This window comes from Lutra lutra, chromosome 9 (assembly GCF_902655055.1).
Source record: "Lutra lutra chromosome 9, mLutLut1.2, whole genome shotgun sequence".
Taxonomy (NCBI): domain Eukaryota; kingdom Metazoa; phylum Chordata; class Mammalia; order Carnivora; family Mustelidae; genus Lutra; species Lutra lutra.
The window spans coordinates 19,383,749-19,409,855 of NC_062286.1; the positions used below are offsets into that span (position 1 = coordinate 19,383,749).

The 26,107-nt window shown below is 38.6% G+C and overlaps 1 protein-coding gene across 1 annotated transcript in view; it reads left to right on the forward strand.

The window, feature by feature from the left end:
• The window catches only part of NCOA1 (nuclear receptor coactivator 1), a 111,450-nt gene that overhangs the window by 61,568 nt on the left and 23,775 nt on the right, over positions 1-26,107 (forward strand). Inside the window, 7 exon segments of the mRNA XM_047744391.1 lie at positions 1-273; positions 276-811; positions 3,648-3,809; positions 3,812-3,830; positions 16,013-16,130; positions 17,820-17,988; positions 19,034-19,348. Coding sequence (XP_047600347.1) covers positions 1-273; positions 276-811; positions 3,648-3,809; positions 3,812-3,830; positions 16,013-16,130; positions 17,820-17,988; positions 19,034-19,348 — 1,592 coding nt within the window.

Consider the following 26,107-nt stretch of genomic DNA (forward strand, 5'->3'; position numbering starts at 1 on the left):
ATCCAGTAACATCTTTACAGAGCATGAATGAAGGACCCAATAACTCCGTTGGCTTCTCTGCCAGTTCTCCAGTCCTCAGGCAGATGAGCTCACAGAATTCACCTAGCAGATTAAATATACAACCAGCAAAAGCTGAGTCCAAAGATAACAAAGAGATTGCATCCATTTTGAATGAAATGATTCAGTCTGACAACAGCTCCAGTGATGGCAAACCTCTGGATTCGGGGCTTCTGCATAACAATGACAGACTCTCAGATGGAGACAATAAATACTCCCAACCAGTCACAAACTGGTGCAGCTTTTGACAACGACTGCAGAGCAGCAGTTACGCCACGCTGATATAGACACAAGTTGCAAAGAGGTCCTGTCCTGCTCAGGCTCTTCCAGCTCTGCCTCTGCTAACTCTTCAAGCGGTTCGTGCCCCTCCTCTCATAGCTCGCTGACAGAGCGGCACAAGATTTTGCACCGGCTCCTCCAGGAGGGTAGCCCCTCGGACATCACCACTCTGTCTGTTGAGCCTGATAAAAAGGACAGTGCATCGACTTCTGTGTCAGTGACTGGACAGGTACAAGGGAGCTCGAGTGTAAAACTAGAACTGGATGCTTCGAAGAAAAAAGAATCAAAAGACCATCAGCTCCTACGATACCTTTTAGATAAAGACGAGAAGGATTTACGATCAACTCCGAACCTGAGCCTGGATGATGTCAAGGTGAAAGTGGAAAAGAAAGAACAGATGGATCCTTGTAACACAAACCCAACCACAATGACCAAACCTGCTCCTGAGGATATTAAACTGGAGTCCCAGAGCCAGGTAGGTAATCCCTCACTGCATGGTGAACATTCACAGTTACTTGTTCCTTTTCATGTATTTTACGCCAACCGTAAACCAGATTTGGATTCAGGCTATGTTTTGTCCTACCCTTCGGGCATGTGTTAAAAGGTTAGTATCATGGTTGAAACATCACGGGATGCCCTCGGACAAAGTGATTGAGAAATCACAGGGTGCCCTCTTTGCAACTTTGGAGGGCTGCAGTTTCAACGTGGCATTCTAAGGCAAGTGGAGATTTGCTTCTTTCTATAAAATCAGTTCACGACTTTGGAGATTTTTAAACATACCTCTCCTGCCCTCCTCCTCCCACCTCCACCTGTTGAGTCCAGCTCTCTGGAAATAGGACCCAGAAATTTGTATTTTTACGAAGCTCCCCAGGGAACTCTGATGGGTAGCTAAGTTGGGGAACCTCTGATGTAAGTGAAATGGGAGAGAAGTGTGAGGAGGTGGGCAGGGACAGGCTAGTTGGCTTCCTTTGCTATTAGTTTCCCTTGAAGCAGTTTTTCTGAGGCTGTTTCTCTTCGCATCTGATTCTGATTACCTTTAACCTTTATCAGGAATAGGGACTTTGAGATTCTGGGACTTTGAGTATTCTGAACAGAAGTAACATAACTAAAGCTTTGCATAACTTGTTACAGATTAGGGACCTCTGTGTTCAGGCTGAGGTGGGGCTGGGTGAAATAAACAGACCCCTTCATTACTCAATAATTGCTCTGGACCCTGGAGGAATTTAGAAAAACAGAAAATATAGTCTCTCCCCGCTAGGAGCTTACAATTATTTGGAAAGAATGTAGACAAGTATGAAGAGCTGAAAATATATGTACAAAGCAACTTGTCAAGGAGACTTTCCATTGTGAAACAGGGTTCACGCTCAGTGTGCATAGGTCCTTCGTTTCTTGAGCCGGCTTTATGTTCTGCCCTCCGGCATACTGCATTCCAGGCACGTGGAAGTCCTTGCCATTGCTGGGATAGACCATGTCTCTCCTAAGCATCTTCCACCTTGCTCTCCTTTCTGTGTCTGCTGAATGTCTCATCCTTCACAAACCAGTTCAGACATCATCCCTCTAAGCCTTCCCCACTAGTCCTCATTAGACATTTCTTCCTCCCTGCACTCATAGTGCTCCATATTGTCTCTAGGTACTATTTGTAATAACACTATTTTGGTTCCTTCTGTATGTGTGTGCACTTTGAGGATAAGGCTATCTCTCAAGTTTCTTGGTACAAGTAAACTAATACTATGTTTTAAGCTGAAAAACAGCTTTGAATAATAACTACATTGAAACTCTCACTCTTTCAAATTAACTTAAAAAGTCACAGCTATATAAAATAATGCCATTGTGTGCAATCCTGTACATCTGTTTTAGCTTACATGGACATACATTTTACTGAGTTTTGCCTATGAGTGGAATTGCAAGATCGTAGGACATGTGTATGTTCATCTTTAGTTGGTAACACCAGTTTTTCCTAGTGTATACAAAGAATTCCCTCTAGTTGTTCCATGTTGTTGCTAATATTTGGTATTGTCAGTCTTTTAATTTTAGCTATTCTGGGGTCTGTGTAGTGTTACTTAATAGTTTTAATTTCATTCCCTAATAAATGTCTTTGATCATTTGGATAGCTTCTTTTTTGAACTTCTTTCTTGCCCATTTTCCCAATAAGTTGTCTTTTCTTATTGACTTGTAAGAGTTTTTTACGTATTTTGGATGAGTCCCTTTATTGGTTATTTATTTACAGACATCTTCTCTAGGCTTTGCCTTGCCTTTTCTTTCTTTCAGTGGTACTTGTGATGAAGTGAAGTTCCTTATTATAATTGTAATGTAGTCCAATTTGTCAGTTTTTTCCTTTATGATTAGTACTTTTTTGCACACATATAACAAAAGATGTGTTCAAAGATTTTCATAGTACCTTTGTTTATATTAGCCCCAAACTGGAAAACACCCCCAAATCCATCACAGTAGAATGGATAAATATACTGTGGTATGTTCATATAGTGGGTTGCTATTTGAAAACAAATAACTACTGCTTACATGTGACAAGATTCAGAACTTCAGAATGCAATGCTAAGTGAAAGGAGTCAGACATTTAAAAATATATATATAAAATTTTTTAAATATAGATATATATTTCTATTTAGACAGTCTAGAAGCATAAATTTTAGTTGAATTGAATATGAAGCCCAAGCAGGAAGACATTTTATGTTAATGAAACTATCTCAAGTAATCATTAGTAGAATAATGTTGTGAAATAAAAGCCAATTTTCTCCTATGCCTAAACCTCAGACAGATGTAGGGATATCCTGTCTAGTCTAGAAGGTAGGTTTCTTATTTTTTTAAATCCTCAAGTAGAAAGTGACCTTCCTGGGATCTTGAAGCTGATATACTGTTATAAAAAAAATCTCTCAAACCTTTTTCAAATTATAAGTTATATCAGTGTAAATTTATTTTTTTATCCTATCCTAAAGTAAATTTCACAAGATTTTTAAAAAATTTGACAAAGAAAATCATCCACAATCAGCATAACACAATATTCTTGACACTTCTTTCCAGTCTAATCTTTCTCCAATGCATAAATTTTATGCTAAAATATAGTAGACAGATGTTATTGTGTATTATCTTCTATCCTCCGGAATAGTATATCATAAGCATCCAAACTGTTTTCCAGTAGCCTCAGGTAATTTTAGTGATCTTTAATTACTTCTTCTTTCTTTACTTTCTCATAGTCACACATAAACTCATGGAGTATAAAGGAACAACTTTTTCTGCATTGATTCTAGTAAAGTCTAGACTATATTTCCTCTAACTTTGGTTTCTGTTCTTAGTTTACAGCTGACCTTGACCAGTTTGATCAGTTACTACCTACGCTGGAGAAGGCAGCCCAGTTGCCAGGCTTATGCGAGCCGGAGAGGATGGATGGTGCCGTCACCAACGTAACCATCAAATCTGAGACCCTGCCAACTTCACTTCAGTCTACCAACTGCCAGAACCCACTTCCAGGCTGAATAGTATGTGTTGGAAGAAAACCTCATTTTAATGTCTAATGATAATGTGCATTAGTGCTTTGTTTCTCAGCATTACTTCACAGATCATTTATTTGTTGAGAGTGAACTATTTTTGCATTAATGCCACCATAAAGAATGTACAGTTACTTTTATACAGATGAATTTCACTCATCACGTATATCTTAAGTTATAGTATAACTTCCATCTTTTTTTTTTTAAGATTTTGTTTATTTATTTATTTGACAGAGAGAGAGAGAGATCACAAATAGGCAGAGAGGCAGGCAGAGAGAGGGGTGGAAGCAGGCTGCCTGCTGAGCAGAGAGCCCAATGAGGGCTTGATCCCAGGACCCTGAGATCATGACCTGAGCCAAAGGCAAAGGCTTAACCCACTGAGCCACCCAGGCGCCCCAACTTCTATCTTTCTGTAATTAATGTTGAAGTAAATAGTTGATGTTAAGGAGAGCAGTTTTGTGTGTTTTTACGCAAAACATTCCATGCAGGACTTTCAGAAATATAATATTAGTCATATTATATTACCCAAAGTGTCTCCCTTGAATGCTAGTCCAATGAATTGGAAAAAAGGGATTTTGTGCTAAAATCCTGTGGGCAAATGCTGCATGGCACATATACCATTCTCCTATTAAAATTCCATCGTGCATATTAAAGGTTTTAAAAAGTCCTATGTTAGGGGCGCCTGGGTGGCTCAGTTGGTTGAGCAGCTGCCTTCGGCTCAGGTCATGATTCCAGGCTCCTGGGATCGAGCCCCGCATCGGGCTCCCTGCTTAGCGGAGAGCCTGCTTCTCTCTCTCCCTCTGCCTGCCGCTCTGCTTACTTGTGCTCTCTATCTCTCGGTCAAATAAATAAATAAAATCTTTTAAAAAAAAAAAAAGTCCTATGTTAAAGGTATCCGTTTTGATTTCTGTAATCCAGCATTTACCATACTTTCTTCATTATGGAATTCCTTTTCTCAAGTCATGTTACCCCCATGGAGCACCATTTAGGAGGACTGTGTTGAGATGGATCACTGCTGCTCTAGCCTAAAGAGACACTTTGATAGTGTAATACTTCCTGAAGACTGGGCTGTCAGGTTTTTTTCATCTGCCAAATTTTTAAGTTGAAAATAATAGTGGTAATTCCATTGTGTAACCTTGAAGCCAAAGGAAACTAAGCAGCTCACTTTCAAAATTTGCCCATGTTCCCAATCTAAGTCTTGTCCCACTTTTGACAAGATCAGATGTGAGACTCATTTATTTCAGTCTTACTGCAGCTTTTAGCTGTCATGACACAATTCCTGCAAGTTTGCCAAGATTTCCAGGAAGCTGGAAAAAAAGGTCTTGAGTCATTTGTGACATTTTTGGAAGCAGTCTTTTAGCTGACCAGAACTCTAGGTGTGAGCAGGAGCCCAGGTTCAAGTCTTACATTCTCTGTTTATTAACAGTGTTACTTTGGGCACATGAATTTCTTGAGCTTTATTCTCTTTATCTTCAAAAGGAGAATGAGGTGAAATTACTCCAAAATTCTCTTCTGATTGGAACTAGAGGCTCCAGATTCTGGGATAGCAGACAGAGTTGGGGAAACAAGAAGGTGTAGGGCTAACAGGCAATAAAATAGAATCTGAATATCGAATGGTTTGATCCTGGATCCCCGTCCAATATGGGAGCCTGGGGGATTTATCTCAGGAGAACTGAATGGCCAGAATGAAGATGTCTGGATATGAGTGTGTACAGGAAGCTCTCTAAAGTGCCAAGGTCACCCTGCCATCTAATCATCTAACAGAAGTCTCGCAGAAGACACAAGCCTCACACTCAGCTCTCACACTGAACAGACACAGAGATCACCAGGACTTTGAGGGAAGTCTGCAACTTCAAAGAGTAAAAGAAACAAAAAGAGGATACAGTAAAGCTATATAACAAGTGCCTGGGTGGCTCAGTTGGTTAAGCGACGGCCTTCAGCTCAGGTCATGATCCTGGAGTCCCGGGATCGGGTCCCCACATCAGGCTCCCTGCTTGGCAGGGAGTCTGCTTCTGCCTCTGACCCTCTTCTCATGCTCCTCTCTCTTATTCTCTCAAATAAATAAATAAATCTTAGGAAAAAAATTACACCTATTAATAATAAAAAACAAACAAAAAACTAAAATTTTTGAAAAGATATTTTATCTGTATGGGAAGAAAAAGGGGGGCAAAGAATAAGAAAAAAATTTTTTTAAGTCTTTGGAAATTAGATATTCAGCATTTTAAAATTTTAAGAGAAATTGTAGAAGAAAAAACTGAGGAAAATTTTCAGAAAGAACAAAAAGACCAAAAAAAAAAAAAAGAAAAAAAAGAAAAAGAAAGAAAAGAAAAAAGAAATAGAAAGTTGGGAAGAAGAATGTTAAGATTGACCTAGGAGGGCCAATAATGATTGATAAGAATCAATCAAACAAGCCATGAGAAGAGGGAAAAAAAGGGAAGAGATGATGTTTTCAAACAAAAAAATTGAGAATGTTCTAAAACCAAAGGACATAATTCTTCAGATTGCAATGGCTGAACAACTATCCAACACATACATACGAAAAAGACCTATACCAAAACTGATCATGATGTAATTATGGAACACACCAGAGAGAAAGATTCTAAAAGCTTTCAGAGAAAAGATGTGAATTGCATGCAATGAGTCATAATTACCCAAACTTGGAAGCTTTCAAGCCATGAAAAGACAGGGAGAAACTTTAAGTGCATATTGCTGAGTGAAAGAAGCCAATCTGAAAAGCCTGTGTACTGTATGATTCCAACTATAAAGCATTCTGGAAAAGGCAAAACTGTGGGGACAATAAAAAGATCAGTGATTGACAGGGATTTGTTGTTTGTGGTTACCAGGGGGAGGGATGAATGGGTAGAGCCTGGGGGGTTTTTAGAGCATTAAGTTGTTCTGTATGATACTGTAATGATGGGTACATGTTGTCATACATTTGTCAAAACCCGTAGAATGTACAACATGAAGAGTGAATCCTGTAAGCTATACATTTAGCTAATGAAAATGTGTCACTATTAGCTCTGGAATTCTAACAAATATAGTACATTAATGCAGAATGTTAATAATAAAAGAAACAGCCCAGTCTAAAAAAATAAGCAAAGGATTTTAAAAGACACTTCATAAATGAAGATTGAAAATAGCCAATAAGTGCATGAAAAAATGACCAATATCATTTAATCATCAAGGAAATGCATATTAAAACTATAATGCAGTTCTACTACACATCCGTTGAAATACCTCAGATTTTCAGAATTGACAGTAGCAAACCATGATGTCAAAGGTGTGAAGCACCTTGAACTTTGGCATTGCTTCTGGATATATAGAAAATGGTAAAATTGTTCAGCAGTTTCTCATCAAATGAAACATACATTACCATGTGACCCAACAATCCATCTCATAGGTATTTAACAAACAGAGGAATAAAAGTAGGTGCTCATCAAAAGGACTTGACCACAAATGTCCTTAAAGCTTTATTCACGATAGCCTCAAACTGGAAATAGTCTAAATGTCTATCAACAAAGAAATGGTACATTTATAAAATGAGATATTGCTCAGCAGTGAAAAGGAAGAAACTAGTGGTACATGGCATGAATTATTTTCAAAAACAAGCTGAGTGAGAAAAGTCTGGATCGCTGGTTGACAGTGTTGGGTTGAGGTAGAGAAGATCGACAGCAAAGGAGCTTTAAAGAACTCTTAGACATGACAAATACTCTATTTTCTTTATTGAGATGGAAGGTTATGGGTTTATATCTTTGTCAAAATTTATTAAACTGTACACTTAAAATGGGTGCATAATATTATATATAAATTTGGGGCACCTGGGTGGCTCAGTGGGTTAAGCCTCTGCCTTCGGCTCAGGTCATGATCTCAGGGTCCTGGGATTGAACCCCGCATTGGGCTCTCTGCTCGGCGAGGAGCATGCTTCCCCCTCTCTCTCTGCCTGACTCTCTGCCTGCTTGTGATCTCTCTCTCTCTCTGTCAAATAAATAAATAAAAATCTTTTTAAAAAAAAAAGGAAAAAAAATTATATATAAATTAGACCTCAGTCAAATTTATTTTAGAAATATCTGAGGTTAGAGTAATTTCTAACCTATAATTATACATAATTATATATATATAATTATATATATATAATTAGCCACCCAAATTTCCAGTAGTTGTGAAGATGGAGAAAAACCATTTTCAGATCTAAAATGGCTCAAATATTTGTATGGTATAGTCACCTTTTCTAGTTAAGGCCCTTAGGGAATGTACTTCAACAAAAGGAAGAAAACCAAAAAAGAGAAAGATACAAGGTCCAGGGAAAACAGAGGATCTGAAAGGAAGTCAGGGAATGATAGCTGATCAATAAGACTGGGGAACAACCAATACAGATTGGAATCTGAATCTTCTGGAAAGAAGGTTTTAGGGGAGAAATGAGATAAATCTCTTTGAGTTTATTGAAAAGATTACTGATAGGTTTTTGTCAACAATGTTGAAGCATCTGAAAGATTCCCCTAGAAAATCAAGCAGATGAAAAAAATAAGACAATTGTTAACTCCAGATAAAGAAAGCATAGTACAAGAGAGGAGGTTTGAACATAGTGCACAATGTAATTTTGCAATGAGTAATATTTGCGTAATCATAAGAACCTAAGTATTAACTTTTTTTTTTTAAGATTTTGTTTATTTATTTGACAGAGATCACAAGTAGGCAGAGAGGCAGGCAGAGAGAGAGAAGGGGAGAAGCAGGCTCCCTGCTGAGCAGAGAGCCCGATGCGGGGCTTGATCCCAGGACCCTGGGATCATGACCTGAGCCAACTGAGCCACCCAGGCACCCCAACTTTTTATGTTATAAAAAAAAACTGTGATATCTGTTAGGGAATTGGAAACATAGGAGGTGGTAGGTGTGGGAGAATTAAGACCTCATCTATCACAACGGGAAGTCAGTAATCTCAAATTGAGACATCAAGGAATAGCAGCGTATGTGTATTTAGAAATAAACAGGCAAATACCAAAGAAAACAGCTATACAAGTTGCGAGTGGCTGCCTCTGTTAAAACGGAAGTAACCAAAAGATTAGAAGAGGTAAGGCTTAAATCTGCTTCTATTCCTAATGGACCTTTTGGCCTTGACTTTAAAAATTATGTACGTGTATTAATTTGATAAAAAGTAAACGTAATAAAAGAAGAAAGTGTTTCCTGGCTGCACAGGCCTGTGAAAACAGAGTGTTTTTCCTTCATAGTCTGTCCTGAAGCAAATAGCTGTTGCTTCTCTCTTGAGATTTCCTCCCCTGAATATAGCTCCATGTATAAAGGTATATAAATAGGCCAGAATCTGTTAAACCTTGTGCTATAGTGTTGGCAAAGGCCAAAAGCATAGAAGGGGAAGATCCTGAGACAAAGGAGGGCGAGGATGATAGATGCAGACAGTATGGAATTCCATATAGATGAGGGGGAAAAAATAAGATTTCAGGAGGTATAAGGCTAGGAAGTAAGTTGGGCAGAAATAAGGAAAAGAGCATAAAGGATTAGAGAAGGAAAAAGAAATTGGGGACAAAAATACGATAACGTGGGGCACCTGGGTGGCTCAGTGGGTTAAAGCCTCTGCCTTCGGCTCAGGTCATGATCCCAGTGTCCTGGGATCGAGCCCCGCATGGGGCGGGCTCTCTGCTCTGTGGGGAGCCTGCTTCCTCCTCTCTCTCTCTGCCTGCCTCTCTGCCTAGTTGTGATTTCTCTCTGTCAAATAAATAAAATATTTTTTTAAAAATACGATAACGTATCCAGTAAAGAAGAGAGTAGCCTCTAATTCCCTGGCTCCTCTAGGGTCTGCACTCGCCATCACTACCTTTTCCTAGAACCAGAGTCCATCGCTGGGTGGCTGATTCATGTCTTAACCTTGTGCCCACCTGGGAAAGTCAGACAGTTCTTTCTTTAGTCTTCAGTCTTAAGCTGAACCATATCAAGTGCAAATGCCTGGAGTAGAACATAGTTTGGTCACCATCCCGTTTCACCACCTGAGGTACACCAGTTAGAACTTCTGGATCTTTCTGCCATGGCACTCATCTTTTCTCTTGCCTTTTCTTTTCCTTTTGCCCTTTTGCACTGTATTTCGAGAGAATCTTTGGGCCACATTTTCCAGATAAAAACTGAATCTTCAGCCATATTCATTCTGCTTTTCAGTTCCATCTGTTGAGTTCTTTTAATTGTAGCTTTCATGTTTCTAATGTCTAGAAATTATTTTCTTCTCATAGGAATCCATTACCTTCTGTGGGTATGATAAACCTTGTAATCTGTGTGGCAGTAAATTATTATACCTACTCTAGGCCTTGTCCATTTTCTGTAAGAATCTTTTTTTTCCTCCAAAGTTACTTTCTTTGTTAAATTTGCTCTCTCTCTTTCCTCCCATTGACTTTCCTTGTGTGTTTGGTGCATTTGCGCTGTCTGTCCATATACACTGACCAAGGCCCAGAATGAACAATCTTCGTAGCTAGAGCGTGTCTTTAGCTAAAGTGAGAAACCCTTCTGCTCTGGCAGCGGATGTATGTTCTGATGTATAGAAGCCCTGTTTCTGTGTTGCTATTGTGAGAGAGTGGGGCTTGGTGGTGGGAAATCCTCATCGCAGCCCAAGCACACACTCTGGGAGTTTCCCTGGGCAGAACTCCCACTTCAAGTCGTGCTCCTACCCCTTAATTCCCAGGGGCAGAAGCCAGAGTCCTCCGCTCTTGGGGCGGGGCTTGCTGCAGCTGTCCCTGTACCCGCTCCGTGACCACTGAGCTTCGAGTTCTGGGCTTCTTTTGGGAAAACTCCCCTTCTTGGAGAATCTTCTTTTTGTCTTGTGGATTTTTTAGTTTTGTTGAAGTTTTACCATTGGTTTGTTCCCTCTGTTTCATCTTTCAGAAACTCTTCATCGTTTGAGTCAGCGACCATAATACTTCTTTTGCCTTTCCTTCAGATGGAGATTTATTTTTCCCTTTTTATTTCTGTTGTTCTTTCAGAGGTTATTTGGAGGTAAAGTAAAATAGAAGGGATAAATCTGCCACATTGAGCCAGAAAATTCCCTTAGGTCTATTTACATATGAGAAAATGAAGGACCCGAGAATGAGAAGAAAAAAAAAAAATACACAGAGACAAAAATTTGCCTGAAGTTTTCCACTTAGTACGTGCAGAATCAGGATTTAAATCTCAGTCCGCCTAGTTTCAAAACATCCTGTTGATACGCATACCACACACCCATGTAGTGTGACCACGTGGTTTAAATAATTTTTTTTTGAAATGTACCACCGGAGCCCATCAAGAGACAATAGGAGGGTGTTGTTGATCAAAATATGTGTAGTGTACCTCTGTGGCAGTACCTTCAAAACCTCTGCTGTCTTTTTGACAGTCTTCAAATCCTTATCCTCTGAGGGCGGATTTGACTTCTGATACTTTTCTATGGTTATTTGGAGTCAAATTTGTTGATCCAAAAAGAATAATGCTTCTTTTTTAAAATCCAGACCTAAATTAGATCTTAACTTTGAGGAGATGTATTTTCTTGAGGGACCTGTATACTGTTCTAGATAGATCTAGAATTCCAAAAATATTTGAACTTTGAGAATATCACTGGAGTAAGTGAATGATCTTGTGAGGGGGATGATTTTATGTTTGGTGAACGTACACACCCTGAGCTGATTATTTTTAAAATCTCATTTATTTGTAGGCCATTAAAATAGTTGCATAACTCTAAAAATAATGAGGTTCACATTTCAATACTTAAAAAATCCATTTTAATTTCTCTTTTTTTATTGTGTTGTGCCTCTTGGTAGGTATCTTTTGCCACTATAGAGCTGTAATGATTACCTATATGTAGAGATAACTTATCATATGTGAGAATATATCTGAAATAAAAGTTCTAAATAGAATTGCTTGGTCAAAGGATAGACGGATTTTGCCAAATGGCCTTCTTAGATATTGTGCCACTTTACACTCGAATGGATAATGTTCTTCTTCTACACATCCTTTCTAAGACATTGAATTATATTCTTTATTATCTTTGCCAACCTGATGGTTTGGTTTTTTTAAGTTTTAATCTGTGAGGTTTTTTGTTTTTTTTTAATTAGGTAGATCATTTTTCAGTGATTGCATGTGACCTATTCATATTCTCTAACCATTTATCTATTGGGTTTTTTTTTTTAAGATTTTATTTATTTATTTGACAGAGATCACAAGTAGGCAGAGAGGCAGGCAGAGAGAGAGGAAGGGAAGCAGGCTCTCCGCTGAACAGAGAGCCTGATGCGGGGCTCGATCCCAGGACCCTGGGATCATGACCCGAGCTGAAGGCAGAGGCTTTAACCCACTGAGCCACCCAGGCGCCCCTGGGTTTTTTCTTTTGTGTCTTGTGATTTATAGGAGGGTTTTTTTTTTTTTTTTCATTCAATAAGTTCATTCTTTGTCTACATCATGTTTAGAAAAATAAAACACTCTAACTGCTGTGCATTGCATTTGCATTTGCATACAGCCAAATGTAACACAAAACTGAGCCAGAAACCTCTTAACCAACACCTGAAGAAAGTAGCTGAACATTTTCCCGAATCACTAGGTAGTGAATTGTCTGTTAGTGGAGTAGAATGTGCAAAAGCCACTCTCATGCTTAGACAGTGCTTTCTACTGTGTGTAGAAATGGTTGAATTTTTTAGTAATATAACTTTGTTTTGGCTAATGGAGATACAGAGTTTTCCTTTTAGCCAGATTTTTTAAAAGACTTATTTATTTATTTGAGAGAGAGAGAGAGAGCGAGAGAGCGAGCACAGGGGAGGGGCAGAGGAGAGGGAGAGAGAATCTCAAGCAGACTCCGTGCTGAATGCAGAGCCTGACAGGGGGCTCCATCTCACGACCCTGAGATCATGACCTGAGCCGAAATCAAGATGCCAGCTGTGCCACCCAGGGGCGCCTAAGCAGATTTTCAATGGAGAAAATACGATGTTGAGCCCTTTGCAAAGATGATAAGAAACATTAATAGCTTGATTAGGGATCCCTGAGGGCTTGTTTTCTACTCACTTCAGCTTCCCTCTCCAACACAGGGACTGGGAGAGACATCAGTGCTTCCCTTTACAAATTATCTTGCCTGTTTTGTGTTACATATATACATACTTACATTTGAGATAGGGCACAAACATGGCTAAATATAGTAGGTTTATTCCGCAGACTAAGAGAAGATAATGTGTATTTCTTAAAACATTTCAATAAATCCTTGAATTTTTTGTAGAAATAAATTTCTAAAAGAAATCCTAAAAGATTGGCCTGACTTTTAGAATAAAAACTAACTTCTTTGGGGGCACCTGGGTGGCTCAGTCATTAAGTGTGCATCTTGGGCTTGGGTCAGGGCCCTGCATCGGGCTCCCTACTCGACAGGAAACCTGCTTCTCCCTCTCCCACCCCTCTGCTTATGTTTCCTCTCCCGCTATGTCTCTCTCTGTCAAATAAATTAATAAAATCTTTTAAAAAATAGAATAAAAACTAACTTCTTTTAAGTATAAGGCCTATGCAAACCGAAGTTTTACTTGAATCAAAGTTTGATTTGTTTGGTTTTTTTTCCTAGTCATCAAACTTATATGAATCTTATTTCATTTTGAGAAATTTTGTCCAACTTATTTTCTTAATATTTTCCCCTAGTAAAATGAGATACTGTATCCTGTTACAGAGTCAAATAAGCTATCATATAGTCAGTATTAATGGTAGACAGCCTTATAAATTTGCTTTAACTTAAATAGAATTAATTTTGACTAGGTTAGATTTCTGAAATAGAATAGGACTAAAGAATTAATGCTTGGAGTAGAGCAATGGGACAGCTTTAGATAATCTTCTTTGACCAACTTCCTGTTTTAAATAATGATAGGAATTAAGTGATTACTTTCCTGTCATCATTTGTGGTTAGTGTTGTTTGGTGGATTTTGTTTGCTCTGTTTTGGGAATCCTACAGAGTTTAATTTTTCTATCATTTGTCACGACAGAGAAGACAAGTTTAACTGAAAGCTCTAATTATTTGGATTTAGAAATGAATGTTTACTTAGAATCCTATACTTCACTCATACTAAATGTTGAGGATATTTCACATAAAAGTGAGCCTAACGTGTTTTCTGTAGTTAATAATGATCAATATCTACCATTAAACACGTTTTTCTCAGGCATTCCTAAATCTACTTATTCTCCATTCATTAGAAAGAAAACATAACTCCAAGGTGGAGCATCTGAGTGGTTGAGTCCGTTAAATGTCCTACTCTTGGTTTCAGTTCAGGTCATGATCTCAGAGTCATGAGATCAAGCCCCATGTAAGGTTCTGTGGTGGGTACAGAACCTGCTTAAGATTCTCTCTCTTTCCCTTTCCTTCTCTGCCCTCTGTGCTCACTTGCGTGCGCTCTCTCTCAATTAAAAAAAAAAAAAGAATAAATAAAACAAAATTCCAAGCCATTTTTAGTTGTTCTTTAAAAAATTACATTAGTTTGCGAGGACTGCCATTATAAATACCACAGACCAGGTGGCTTAAACAACAGAAATTCATTTTCTCATAATTCTGGAAGCTAGAAGTCCAAGGTGAAGGATGTTGGCAGGTTTGGTTTCTTCTGAAGCCTCTCACAGTCTTGTGGATGGCCGCCTCTTTGCTGTGGCCTCATGGTCATCCGTTTGTCTGTGTTGTCTGTGTCCTAATCCCCTGTTCTTATAAGAACACCAGTCCTGTTGAATCAGAGTGCACCTTAATGGCCCTATTTTAACTTAATCACATCTCTGAACACCCTGTCTCCAAATACAGTCCCATTCTGAGCTACTCAGAGTTAGAGCTTCAACATACGAATTTTGGGGGAATACATTTCAGCCCATAACAATAATTAATTAATATATATCCATTTTCAGAAATTACAGATAACCATTATAAGCATTAAAAAAAGGTCAAAGTAAAAAAAAAGAAAAGTCATCCTTAATCTTACAATCAAAAAGCAACCAAGGGGGCGCCTGGGTGGCTCAGCGGGTTAAGCCGCTGCCTTCGGCTCAGGTCATGATCTCAGGGTCCTGGGATCGAGCCCCGCATTGGGCTCTCTGCTCAGAAGCCTGCTTCTTCCTCTCTCTCTGCCTGCCTCTCTGCCTACTTGTGATCTCTCTCTGTCAAATGAATAAATAAAATCTTAAAAAAAAAAAATTAAAAAAAAAAGCAACCAAAGATTTACATACCCTACATAACTTTTTCCTACTAATACACACAAAATAATTTATAAAACTAGAATCATTCTGAACATAATATCTTGGCTTATGGGTTTTTTTTCTTTTTCATTTAATGGCACGTTATAAATATCTATACCATGGTTCCTTAATCAGTCCCTACATTTCTGGAATTTAGGTTATTCACAGTTTTTTCTAGTCTAAAGAGTATAGAAATAATCGGGTTTCCCCAAAAAATGCCTAAACAAAAACCTTCTAGAATGCATATACTATTTTCTTCCATTATAAAACATAACTAAATCTGTCTCTTCATTTGCCATCATCGTAAGCATGGGTTGTTACACTGTTATATAGCCGGGTTCTCTGTTAACAGTTGCAAAGCTTTGTCCATTTTCAGAATGCCCCAGACTGCTGTGCCCTTTAGTTTCTGTTCCTGCCTGTTACAGAACAAAAGAATTTTATCTTGCATTTGCTGCTCTCGTGTCATGATAGCATCTCTATCCCTACCTGTAGCAGATCCTAATGTCCTACAGACTGAAAAAGCAGTAGCCAAAATTGTTATAATTATCTTTAAAAAGAAATAATTTCGGGAGGCGCCTAGCTGGCTCCATTGGTGGAACATGCACCGCTTGATCTCAGGGTTATGAGTTCAAACCCCACATTGGGTATAGAGATTACTTAAAAATAAGATCTAAAACATAAAAATTTTTTTAAAAATTTCTCACAAAGTTCTGAGTGAGTCTCCCTATGGTAACATCAACTTATGTGCGAACTTTTTTTTACATCAGAGTTTCTTTGGTTCAGAGAACTTTTTCTTACTTTCTCACTGGTTATTATGTGGCCACATTCTAGACAGTTTAAAAGTTTCTGAAAAAGGGGCCAGTGTGCCACTGAAATAATATTTTATAGGGGAAATCTCATTCTTCCATACAATATATTGTTTCTGAAAAATACTGTTTATATATTTTTTTGTGATACTGACTTCTTACCTTTTCTTCTGTAATCAGGGTTACCGGAGCTGGAATTGGAAGCAATTGATAACCAGTTTGGACAGCCAGGAACAGGTGACCAGATTCCATGGGCAAATAATACAGTGACTCCTGTAAATCAGAATAAGCCAGAAGAGTGAGTAATACATTTCCTACCTTATAAAATATCAGATACCAACTTCTACAACAAAGAACTATTTCCCAGACTGGATTCCAGTCTACATTTTATTTTGTGAGATAGTAGTAGAAGTAAATGTTTAACAAAAGAAAGGGGGATGGATGGGCGCCTGGGTGGCTCAGTTGGTTAAGCAACTGCCTACAGCTCAGGTCATGGTCCTGGAGTCCTGGGATCGAGTCCCGCATCGGGCTCCCAGATCCACAGGGAGTCTGCTTCTCCCTCTGACCCTCTCCCCTCTCATGCTCTCTCTCTCTCAAATAAATAAATAAAATCTTTTTTTTTAAAAAGGGGGGGTATAGAGGAAGACCCCATGTTAAACAGATTTATTTACTGTGTGACTGCAAGGCTAGTATGTATTGTAATTACAGAAAGATTGATATAGTATGCAGCAGTTGTTTTCTTTTCATCTCTTGCTTTACTTTGATTGATTACTATAAAATTTCTGAGATCTGTAGATGAATTGAGCTCAGTGTAACAATTATTATAAAAGCTCTTGAGCTTTTAGTTGTATAATTATTTTGTCCAGTGTTTCTCTTTGGAGCAAGATGATATAAGAAGGGAAAGTACTTTTTACATCTACTCAGTGTCCCATCTTGATTAGAATTTAATTTCTTAATTGACATGAGTAGCTCCATTCCAAAACATTAGAGTACATCTCACGCATAGCAACCAAAGGATGACTAGACAGTGTTGAGTGTGGTTTAGAGCTTTAACTATGAACTGTATTCCCATTTGCCTTCCCCAGAGAGGATTCCTTATAATTATGTTTGTCTTACTAGTATTATTTTCCATATATTTGTGAGTTTTTTGCATCTGTTGGTATCAGGAGGATTAGACTGTGTATTTCCTTCGTGTAATCAACAGGTTTTTTTGTTGCTTAACACTGAGAATGTTTCATTTTCCTAGTTTGATTTCTTTTGTAAATGGTAATCATGTTATTTTATGATTAAATCAATACAATTTGATCGTCTTTGAAACTTAAGTATAAATAGAATAAATCTTGCTGTAGGCTAGATGATTTTTTTCCCTGAGATTTTGATTGATTTTTATATTTGACTCTCATGAAGAATTCTTTTCCCTTTCTTAACTATGTTTAGTTAATTTTTCAAGCTATTTCTATAAGCAAAGAGGAAGAATATGGAAGCAAATTTCAGTGACTGACAAAACAGAATATATTCAAGCTTCATACAGAACATTTATAAACTTCTACACATAAGTATAGAACATTTCATTGTGTGATAATTGGTTGAAAAAGCATCTCCACATGGGACGCCTGGGTGGCACAGTTGGTTAAGCGGCTGCCTTCGGCTCAGGTCATGATCCCAGCATCCTGGGATCCCACATTGGGCTCCTTGCTCAGCAGGGATCCTGCTTCTCCCTCTGCCTCTGCTACCACTCGGCCTGCCTGTGCTTGCTCTGTCTCTCTCTGTCTCTCTCTCTCTCTCTCTCTGGCAAATAAATAAATAATTAAAAAATCTTTAAAAAAAAAGAAAAGAAAAAGCATCTCCACAGAATTTTCTAGAACAAGATTTGCATATTTGTGTGTATCTCATACATATATATGTATATATCTATGTTTATGTTTTTGAGATTGAATACTTATTTGCTATATCAGTCTTAAACTCTTTTATTTTTTGATTCTATTAGCCAGTGTATTAGTTCACAATTAGATGAGCTGCTCTGTCCACCAACAACAGTAGAAGGAAGAAATGATGAGAAGGCTCTTCTTGAACAGCTCGTGTCCTTCCTCAGCGGCAAAGATGAAACTGAGCTGGCTGAACTAGATAGAGCTCTGGGAATTGACAAACTCGTCCAGGTATTCATTAAAACTGGCATTATTTAAACAATACAATCCTGAGAAGCTAGAAGATTTTTTTTAAGCAAGATTTTTCAATATTGGTCTCACTGTGTTTAAGTAGTTTTATAGCTTATTCTTGTAAAAGTTATCAAAATATAGCTAAATGATGAGGTTTTTTAAACAAAAAAAGTCATAATAATTAGAAATGGTTAGAATTAGAAAGTCTTAGCCTTTCACTATGGACCAGAATCTTAGAGGTTCCCCCTAGAAGAGAATCCAGATTTATGTAATGACTTCTTATCCTAGGACTTAATTTATCCTTCATTCATGCTAGACATCAACCTGCACATCCCATGATACTCCACCTTTGGGCATTTTTCACATGGTGAGGTTGAAAAATCAACCTAGTGCTTCATGACCAACATTTTTAAAGTAGTAGAATATAAGAAAAAGGGGAAGTTATATTTCATAAAACTTTCCTTTCAGTTACATACACATGTGTGCACGTGCACACACACACACACACACATGCAAACCAGGTCATAATTTAAATTATATTTTTTACAATGAATAATAGTTATCAATTTTAAAAGCCATAGCTATGGCATTCTTTTAGGCCAGCTATGAATTTTTTTTCAACTAAGAGGAAAGAAAGCATGAATTCTCTATTTGGGATAGAAAAATGCCTAATCCCTCCTATAATAATACTTCTCATGGTAAGCTACTAAATGTAATGTTTGTTGACTCTTAGGCTTTGCAGTGTGGTTCTTTTCAAACCTTTTGGCTTCATTCCATTGATTTTAGCCTGTGTTTTAACCATGTTTTTGTCTCTTTTCTGAGATTTTTAAATATCTCAGTTGATCTGTTATTCCATTTCAGAAGGAACTTTCATAAGTGATTCCCATAGATAGCAAATTCCTAGAGACCTTTATGAATTCAGTATAATATTTTATAATAAAACTTTCTAGAGATAACGTGTTCTCAGATCCAAGATTATATACAGAAGTATGTCATATATTGGCAATAATTTATTTGTGAAATGTTCTGGCTTATTTTCCAACAGGGAGGTGGATTAGAAGTCTTATCAGAGAGATTTCCACCACAACAAGCAACACCACCTTTGATGATGGAAGAAAGACCCAACCTTTATTCCCAGCCTTATTCGTCTCCTTCACCTACTGCCAATCTCTCTACCCCTTTCCAAGGCATGGTCAGGCAAAAACCTTCGCTGGGGACTATGCCTGTCCAAGTGACGCCTCCCCGAGGCGCCTTCTCACCCGGCCTGGGCATGCAGCCCCGACAGCCGCTGAACAGACCTCCGGCCGCGCCCAACCAGCTGCGGCTCCAGCTTCAGCAGCGCTTGCAGGGCCAACAGCAGGTGAGTCGTCCGGGCCTGCAGGGAGCGCTCGAGAAGGCTTCTGCTAACTCGTGCTGCATTCACACCGCCCACGGGCTAGAATAAAAGTGTCAGGTGGAAGTGTTCCCACAACCTTTGTGAAAAACTCAACCATCCTTGGTCGGCGAGGATAAGGTAAAGGAGACTTTCATTCAGTGAAAGACAGCTGGCTCATAACAAAGTACTCTTTGAGACTCACTATTTAAAAGCAATTTTCTTCTGTTTTTTGTGATAAGAAATATTTAGGATGAACATCATATATTCTTAAATTAATAAAGCGAAATATGTAGCTTAATTTATAAAGTAGAGCATCGAGAGATACTGTTATGATTGTTGAAACAGAATATGAAATTTATGTTGTTTGAAGTTGGAGTGATTGAAGCATACTGATGTTATTGCATTAGGAGAATGGAGGAAAGGATAGTTTGGGGATCCTGGGGAGCTGGGTGAGTTCAATCTTCTCTCTCCTTACAGGTGGGTATCATGGCATAAATATTTAAGATCGTCTAAGCAGCAAATACAGAGATAAGCATCAAGAGCCAAAAAAGCAAATAGTTAAAAGTATTGTCTCCAGGGCAGTGGGGGGGGGGCGCCTGGGTGGCTCAGTCAGTTAAGCATCCTACTCTTAATCTCAGCTCAGGTCTTGATCTCACGGTCATGAGTTCAAACCCTATGTTGGGCTGCATACTGGGTGTGGAGCCCACTTAAAAAAAAAAAGGTATTGTCTTTGAGAAGCAGGACCAGGGCTATAGATTGTTGCTTTTTCTTCCTAACCTTTTTGTATTTTTTTAATCATCTGTGTATATTGCTTTGGATTTTCTTTAAAGTATTTATTTATTTATTTATTTACTTATTTGACAGAGAGAGATCACAAGTAGGCAGAGAGGCAGGCAGAGAGAGAGGGGGAAGCAAGCTCTTCCCACTGATCAGAGAGCCCAGGGCTCAAACCCAGGACCCTGAGGTCACGACCTGAGCCGAAGACAGAGGCCCAACCCACTGAGCCACTCAGGCGCCCCTCTTTAAAGTATTTAAAGCAATTTCCTAGAGTGTTACGAATTCAGGAAAGAAGAGAAAGAAGGAGCTAAATTATATTAGAAAGGCAATGTTTTATAATGTTATAAGATCTCTAATTTCAAGTCCTAGTTCTAACTTAACTTAGGTGGCTTGACAGTCAAATTATTTACCCTTTTAAAGCCTCTGATTTCTGATTATATCCATAAAAGAAATACAGTAAATAATTTGTCTACCTCATAGGTGGTCTGTGGATCGAATGAGTGAGATAGTACATAAAATAAAGATCTTAGCACAGTGTCAGTGAGATGAGATGGCCTGTATAATAAATGCTAGTACATTGGACTGTCCTTGAGGAGAAAAGATTATATTCCTTAATCTCATACCATACATAAAAATAAATTCTAGGTATTTTAATGATCTAAATGTGAATATGAGAAGATTTATGTGGCCCCTAAAAGGCATACGGGAAAAGTTTGATGTTTGCGTTAAAATTTAAAACTTATAAGATAAAAGACACCATAAACAAGGTTAAATGTAGGCTCAGGGAAGATATTTGCAACACTGTATAAGTGACAAAGAATTAGTGTCCAGAATACATCAGATTTCATAACATGGTGTTCATAATACACTTACCTCGCTAGACTGATATCATCTCTTTACTCGTTGATCATATTCTCTCATTCCTCCTTCCCTCTTGCCAAACACAGGAGATATAAAGCATCTCACAGGCAGGAATTTAGGACAGTGCCTGATGATTTGAAAAAAGAAAGGTACAAACTCAGGACCACATCATAGTTTCTTTCTTTTTAATGGATTTTAAGATCAGTTTAAAAACATATTTCTTGACTATAAGTATATCTCATTGACGGGAATGTGGTAAACAAGTAGTTGGGGGAGAGGAGAAGGAAAAACACCCTGGGAAACTAGTAGAGATTCATTGGCTGAAACTTTTAAGGAATAGCAAAAATGAAGGAGGGAGCTAGTGATTAAGAATACAAAGTTGTAATGAAGCCTTTAGATACAGGGTCTGCTCACATGTCAAATAAGCAAAGTCTCAAGAAATATATCCATGATAACAATAAAGAATTCCTAAAGTTCTATTTTGAGAAAAGGATAACAGCACAAATGCGTAGACCTGCTGCTTGTAGAAAATTATGTAAGATTGGCTCATAAAAGATGTGATGATTTTGTTCTAGTTTTGTATTCTTCTTCTCCAGCCAGGGTCTTCATACTCTCAAGAAAAGAATGCTATGAAAAGGGAGTAACATTGGAGGGACATAAAGAAATGTGATATACTTAGCCATCTCAAAACAAGTCAAGTCCACAGGTGTTATCTGTTAGAGTATTGGAGAAAATGTATGGATCTGGTAGAAGAACCGCTATTGATTATTTTTTATATATTAGAGAAAATAGAAGTGACCAGAAAGATCAAAGGGCTGAAAGTAGAGGGAAGCTGATTTCATCTCTAGAATTCTGGCCATGAAAACTGCCTGATAGAAGAATAGCTTCTTTTTTTTTTTTTTAAGGATTTATTTATTTATTTGACAGAGATCATAAGTAGGCAGAGAGGCAGGCAGAGAGAGAGGGGGAAACAGGCTCCCTGCTGAGCAGAGAGCCCCATGCGGGGCTCGATCCCAGAACCCTGGGATCATGACCTGAGCCGAGGGCAGAGGCTTAACCCACTGAGCCACCCAGGCACCCCAAGAATAGCTTCTTTAAAAGAAACCCCCTATTGGGGCACCTGGGTGGCTCAGTCAGTTAAGCGTCGGATCTTGGTTTGGCTCAGGTCATGATCTTGCAGTCATGGGATCAAGTCCCGCCTGGGGCTCTGCGCTCAGCACAAAGTTTGTTTCACATTCTCTCACCCTCTCTCTCCACGCATGTTCCTTCTCTAATAAATAAATAAATAAATCTTAAAAAATAAAAAATCCTTGTCAAGAATTTACATGTGGCTAAATCAGGGTTTTCATTCTTGGCACTATTGACATTTTGGGGCAGATAATTCTAGTTATGGGGGCTTTCCTGTTCATTTAAGAATGTCTAACAGCATCCCTGACCTTCACCTTAGATGCCAATAGCAACCTTTCCCCAAATTGTGTAGCCGAAAGTGTCTTCAGACGTTGCTAAATTTCTCTTGTGGTGCAGAATTATCCCTGGTTGAGACCCTCTAGACAAGATAATCATCTTTTAGGTTTCCTATGGAAGGATTTTTGATAAGGCATTGAAAAAAAAAATCCATTCAGACAGACAAAATGTCAGCCAGCCTGAAACCTGAATGTGTGTGTGTAGGGGTATGGGAGGTTGTGTGTGTGTGTGTGTGTGTGTGTGTGTGTGTGTGTGTGTGATGCATGTAGGCTGAGTTTGTACTGTTCCACTGGCTGCAAATTCCACATTTCCTTTTATAAAACAAGCCTTTTGACCTGGTCCTTATAGACTTCTGAATTTATGTCCCCAGTTCTGAGGACTCCTGACCTCTCTCCTCCCACCAACCAAAAGTCAAGATTTCCGAGGAGTTAAAGGATATGGTGATCGTTTTGGGAAGACTTCCTAGAAAAAAGAGAACTTGACCTGCTTGCTAGATAATGAGTAGCATTTTAGTAATCAGAGGGAAGAGGCAGGTCAGAGTAAAACAGCTGTATACAGCATTAGGTTGTATGCAGAGAGAGGGGAGGGGAAAATGGAAAGGAATATTTCAAGGGCAGAAATAGATAAATTTTTCTTTAACAGAATGTGCTTTAGAATAATTTCTTCTACTGCTAAAAATAGACTATTTATTTTCTAAGGTTGTAATTTATTTCCTCATTGAAATTTTCTCATTTTTACTACTTAAGCATCTTTCCTCCCTCCCCACCCATTTCATGCTCTCATTATCTCACAATTCAAAGAATATATAAAGCTGTAAGTTTGGAAACCCAACTCCCACTCCCCTGGCAGTGTTACCTCTCTTCCTTGCTAAGATTAATGTATTTCCCCCTATCCTCATGGCCTTGTCTTCTGTTTCCAGAGTTGCCGTACTTTCTGCCTTAAATTAACTCCACCATCCTTCTTGCCACCTAGCATTCTCATCTTTCAAGATCCTATTGTGCGCACTCAAGCTCTTGATCCCGGCCTTCCTTCTCTCCTCTAAGCTTGAGTGCCTTGTGGATGTCTCTGGGTATGCAAATGTTGCACTTGTAGGTGGCACTCTTCTGTATTGGCCTCTGCCACTCGACAGAATTCCCAGAGGACAGAAATTTGCTCACCTCTGTAGTCTTCAAACTTTATATATTATCTTGCATACACTTAATTTTTTTGCTAAATCTTTGTAAAATTAATGGTTTATTTAAACTTATGTCTATGGTCCATAGAATTTAAAGAAATACGTAGATTTTTGTGCTTAAGAATCCCTTTGACTTTTATCTTTTTTTTTTTTTTAAGACTTTAATTGAGATGGGGCGCCTGGGTGGCTCAGTGGGTTAAGCCGCTGCCTTCGACTCGGGTCATGATCTCAGGGTCCTGGGATCGAGCCCCACATCGGGCTCTCTGCTCGGCGGGGAGCCTGCTTCCTCCTCTCTCTCTGCCTGCCACTCTGCCTGCTTGTGATCTCTCTCTGTCAAATAAATAAATAAATCTAAAAAAAAAAAAAAGACTTTAATTGAGAGAGAGAGAGAGAGAGGGTGTGTGAGCAGGAGTAGGGGGAGGAGCAGAGGGAGAGGGAGAAACAGGCTTTCCTCAAGCAGGGAGCCCAAGGACACAGGGCTCCATCCCAGTACCCTGGGATCCGGAATGGAACCGAACCAGTCCTCTGGTATTGCTCAGGTGTCCCCAGTCTGTAGGGTTTGTGTTCCAGGTCTTAACCAACTGAGCCATCTAGGCACCCCAAGAGTCCCTTTGACTTTTAAAACCATAATGTTCATATCTTTAATTTTTAAACGATTCTGAATGTTCTATCCTATTCCATAAAAGCCTGGAAGTTTTAATTTTTACATTTATATTAAAATGAGCTTTTCCCCCAAACAGTTTGTTTTCTGATCTAATGGGAGTCAAAAAAATTAATGAAACCAGAATTAAGAATTGAGCTGTTTGGAGATGGGAGATTTTTTTTTTTTAAAGATTTTATTTATTTATTTGACAGAGAGATCACAAGCAGGCAGAGAGGCAGGCAGAGAGGCAGGCAGAGAGAGAGGAGGAAGCAGGCTCCCCGCTGAGCAGAGAGCCCGACGTGGGGCTCGATCCCAGGACTCCGAGATCATGACCTAAGCCGAAGGCAGCGGCTTAACCCACTGAGCCACCCAGGCGCCCCTGGAGATGGGAGATTTAATCACTGATCACAGCAATTTGGATTCTCTTATAAAATCTCCAGTCTTTCTAGTTTGCATCTCATATATTAAAATGTATTAAATGTATTAAAATATTAAATATATTAAAATATGAGTGTGTTAATATCTTTATTAGTAATTTATGTTATAAAGCATCATATACACACAAAATAGTGTTGATACTTATATTATCTCTCTGAAGAGTTTATTCACCTCAAATGATTGAGCAAGAAATTCTTTAAGCTATAGATGGTTTATCAGGAAATATCAGTTCCCAGGATGCTTGTTCTGTTACCTGATGAAGTTAAGGCATGCCTATGACCTGGAATTCTAAGCCTGATATGACAGCATCTTCCAAACTAGTGTTCCATACAAAATTATTCTAGGAGATAAATGTTAATGGCAGATTCACAGTGTGCTTTGGCCAGTTAAAGGCTCATAGAATTACTGCACTAAAGAAATCTGTTTCACCTTGTGTAACCCATCATTTCCAATACTTAATACAGCACAGCATGCTATTTTCCTGGCACATCTATTAATATCTGCAGAACAGTGTTCTTTAGAACACCAATTTGGGAAATGCTGGTCTAAAGTAATTACTTCTTCTAGTTAAATAAATAGTCTATTTTCTCAAACCATTTGTTTCTTACATAATTCTCCCCAGCGATGAAATCACGTTGGATTTCCCCAAATATGTACCCATCTGACAGCCTCCCAAGTGAGAAGTACCTCAACTTTTCCGTTAATCTTCCAGACCTTTGTAAAATGTGCCCTATTGTATACTTACTTTTATACTGTAGTTTAAGATGTAGGGCTGATATTTCTTTTCTCTCCATTATTGTACTTATCTGAAATAACTAAGTAGTAGCATGATTTTGAAAGTATGATATATGGGGGCACCTGGGTGGCTCAGTTAAGCATCTGACTCTTGATCTCAGCTCAGATCTTAATCTCAGTGTTGTGGGTTCAAGCCACACATTGGGGTCCATGCTAGGCATGGAGCCTACTTAAAAAAAAAAGTGAAAAATAGGGACGCTTGGGTGGCTCAGTTGGTTGAACCGCTACCTTCGGCTCAGGTCATGATCCCAGGGTCCTGGGATTGAGTCCCACATCGGGCTCCTTGGTCCGCGGAGAGCCTCCTTCTCCCTCTGCCTGCTACTTCCCCTGCTGGTACTCTGGCTCTCTCTCTCTCTCTCTCTAGCAAATAAATAAATAAAAATCTTTTAAAAATAAATAAAAATTAAAAAAAATAAAAGTAAGCTATATGTATGTGTATGTGTATATACATATGTGCATATGTGCACATGTATGTGGATTCTGCTTTTAAATGCTCTGTCCTATTTGGTGTTCTGTAGGTGGGAACTATTTGATAAAATGTTTGGAATTGCCAGCCTTTTGGCAAATAAACATGGGAAATAATCTTACTAAT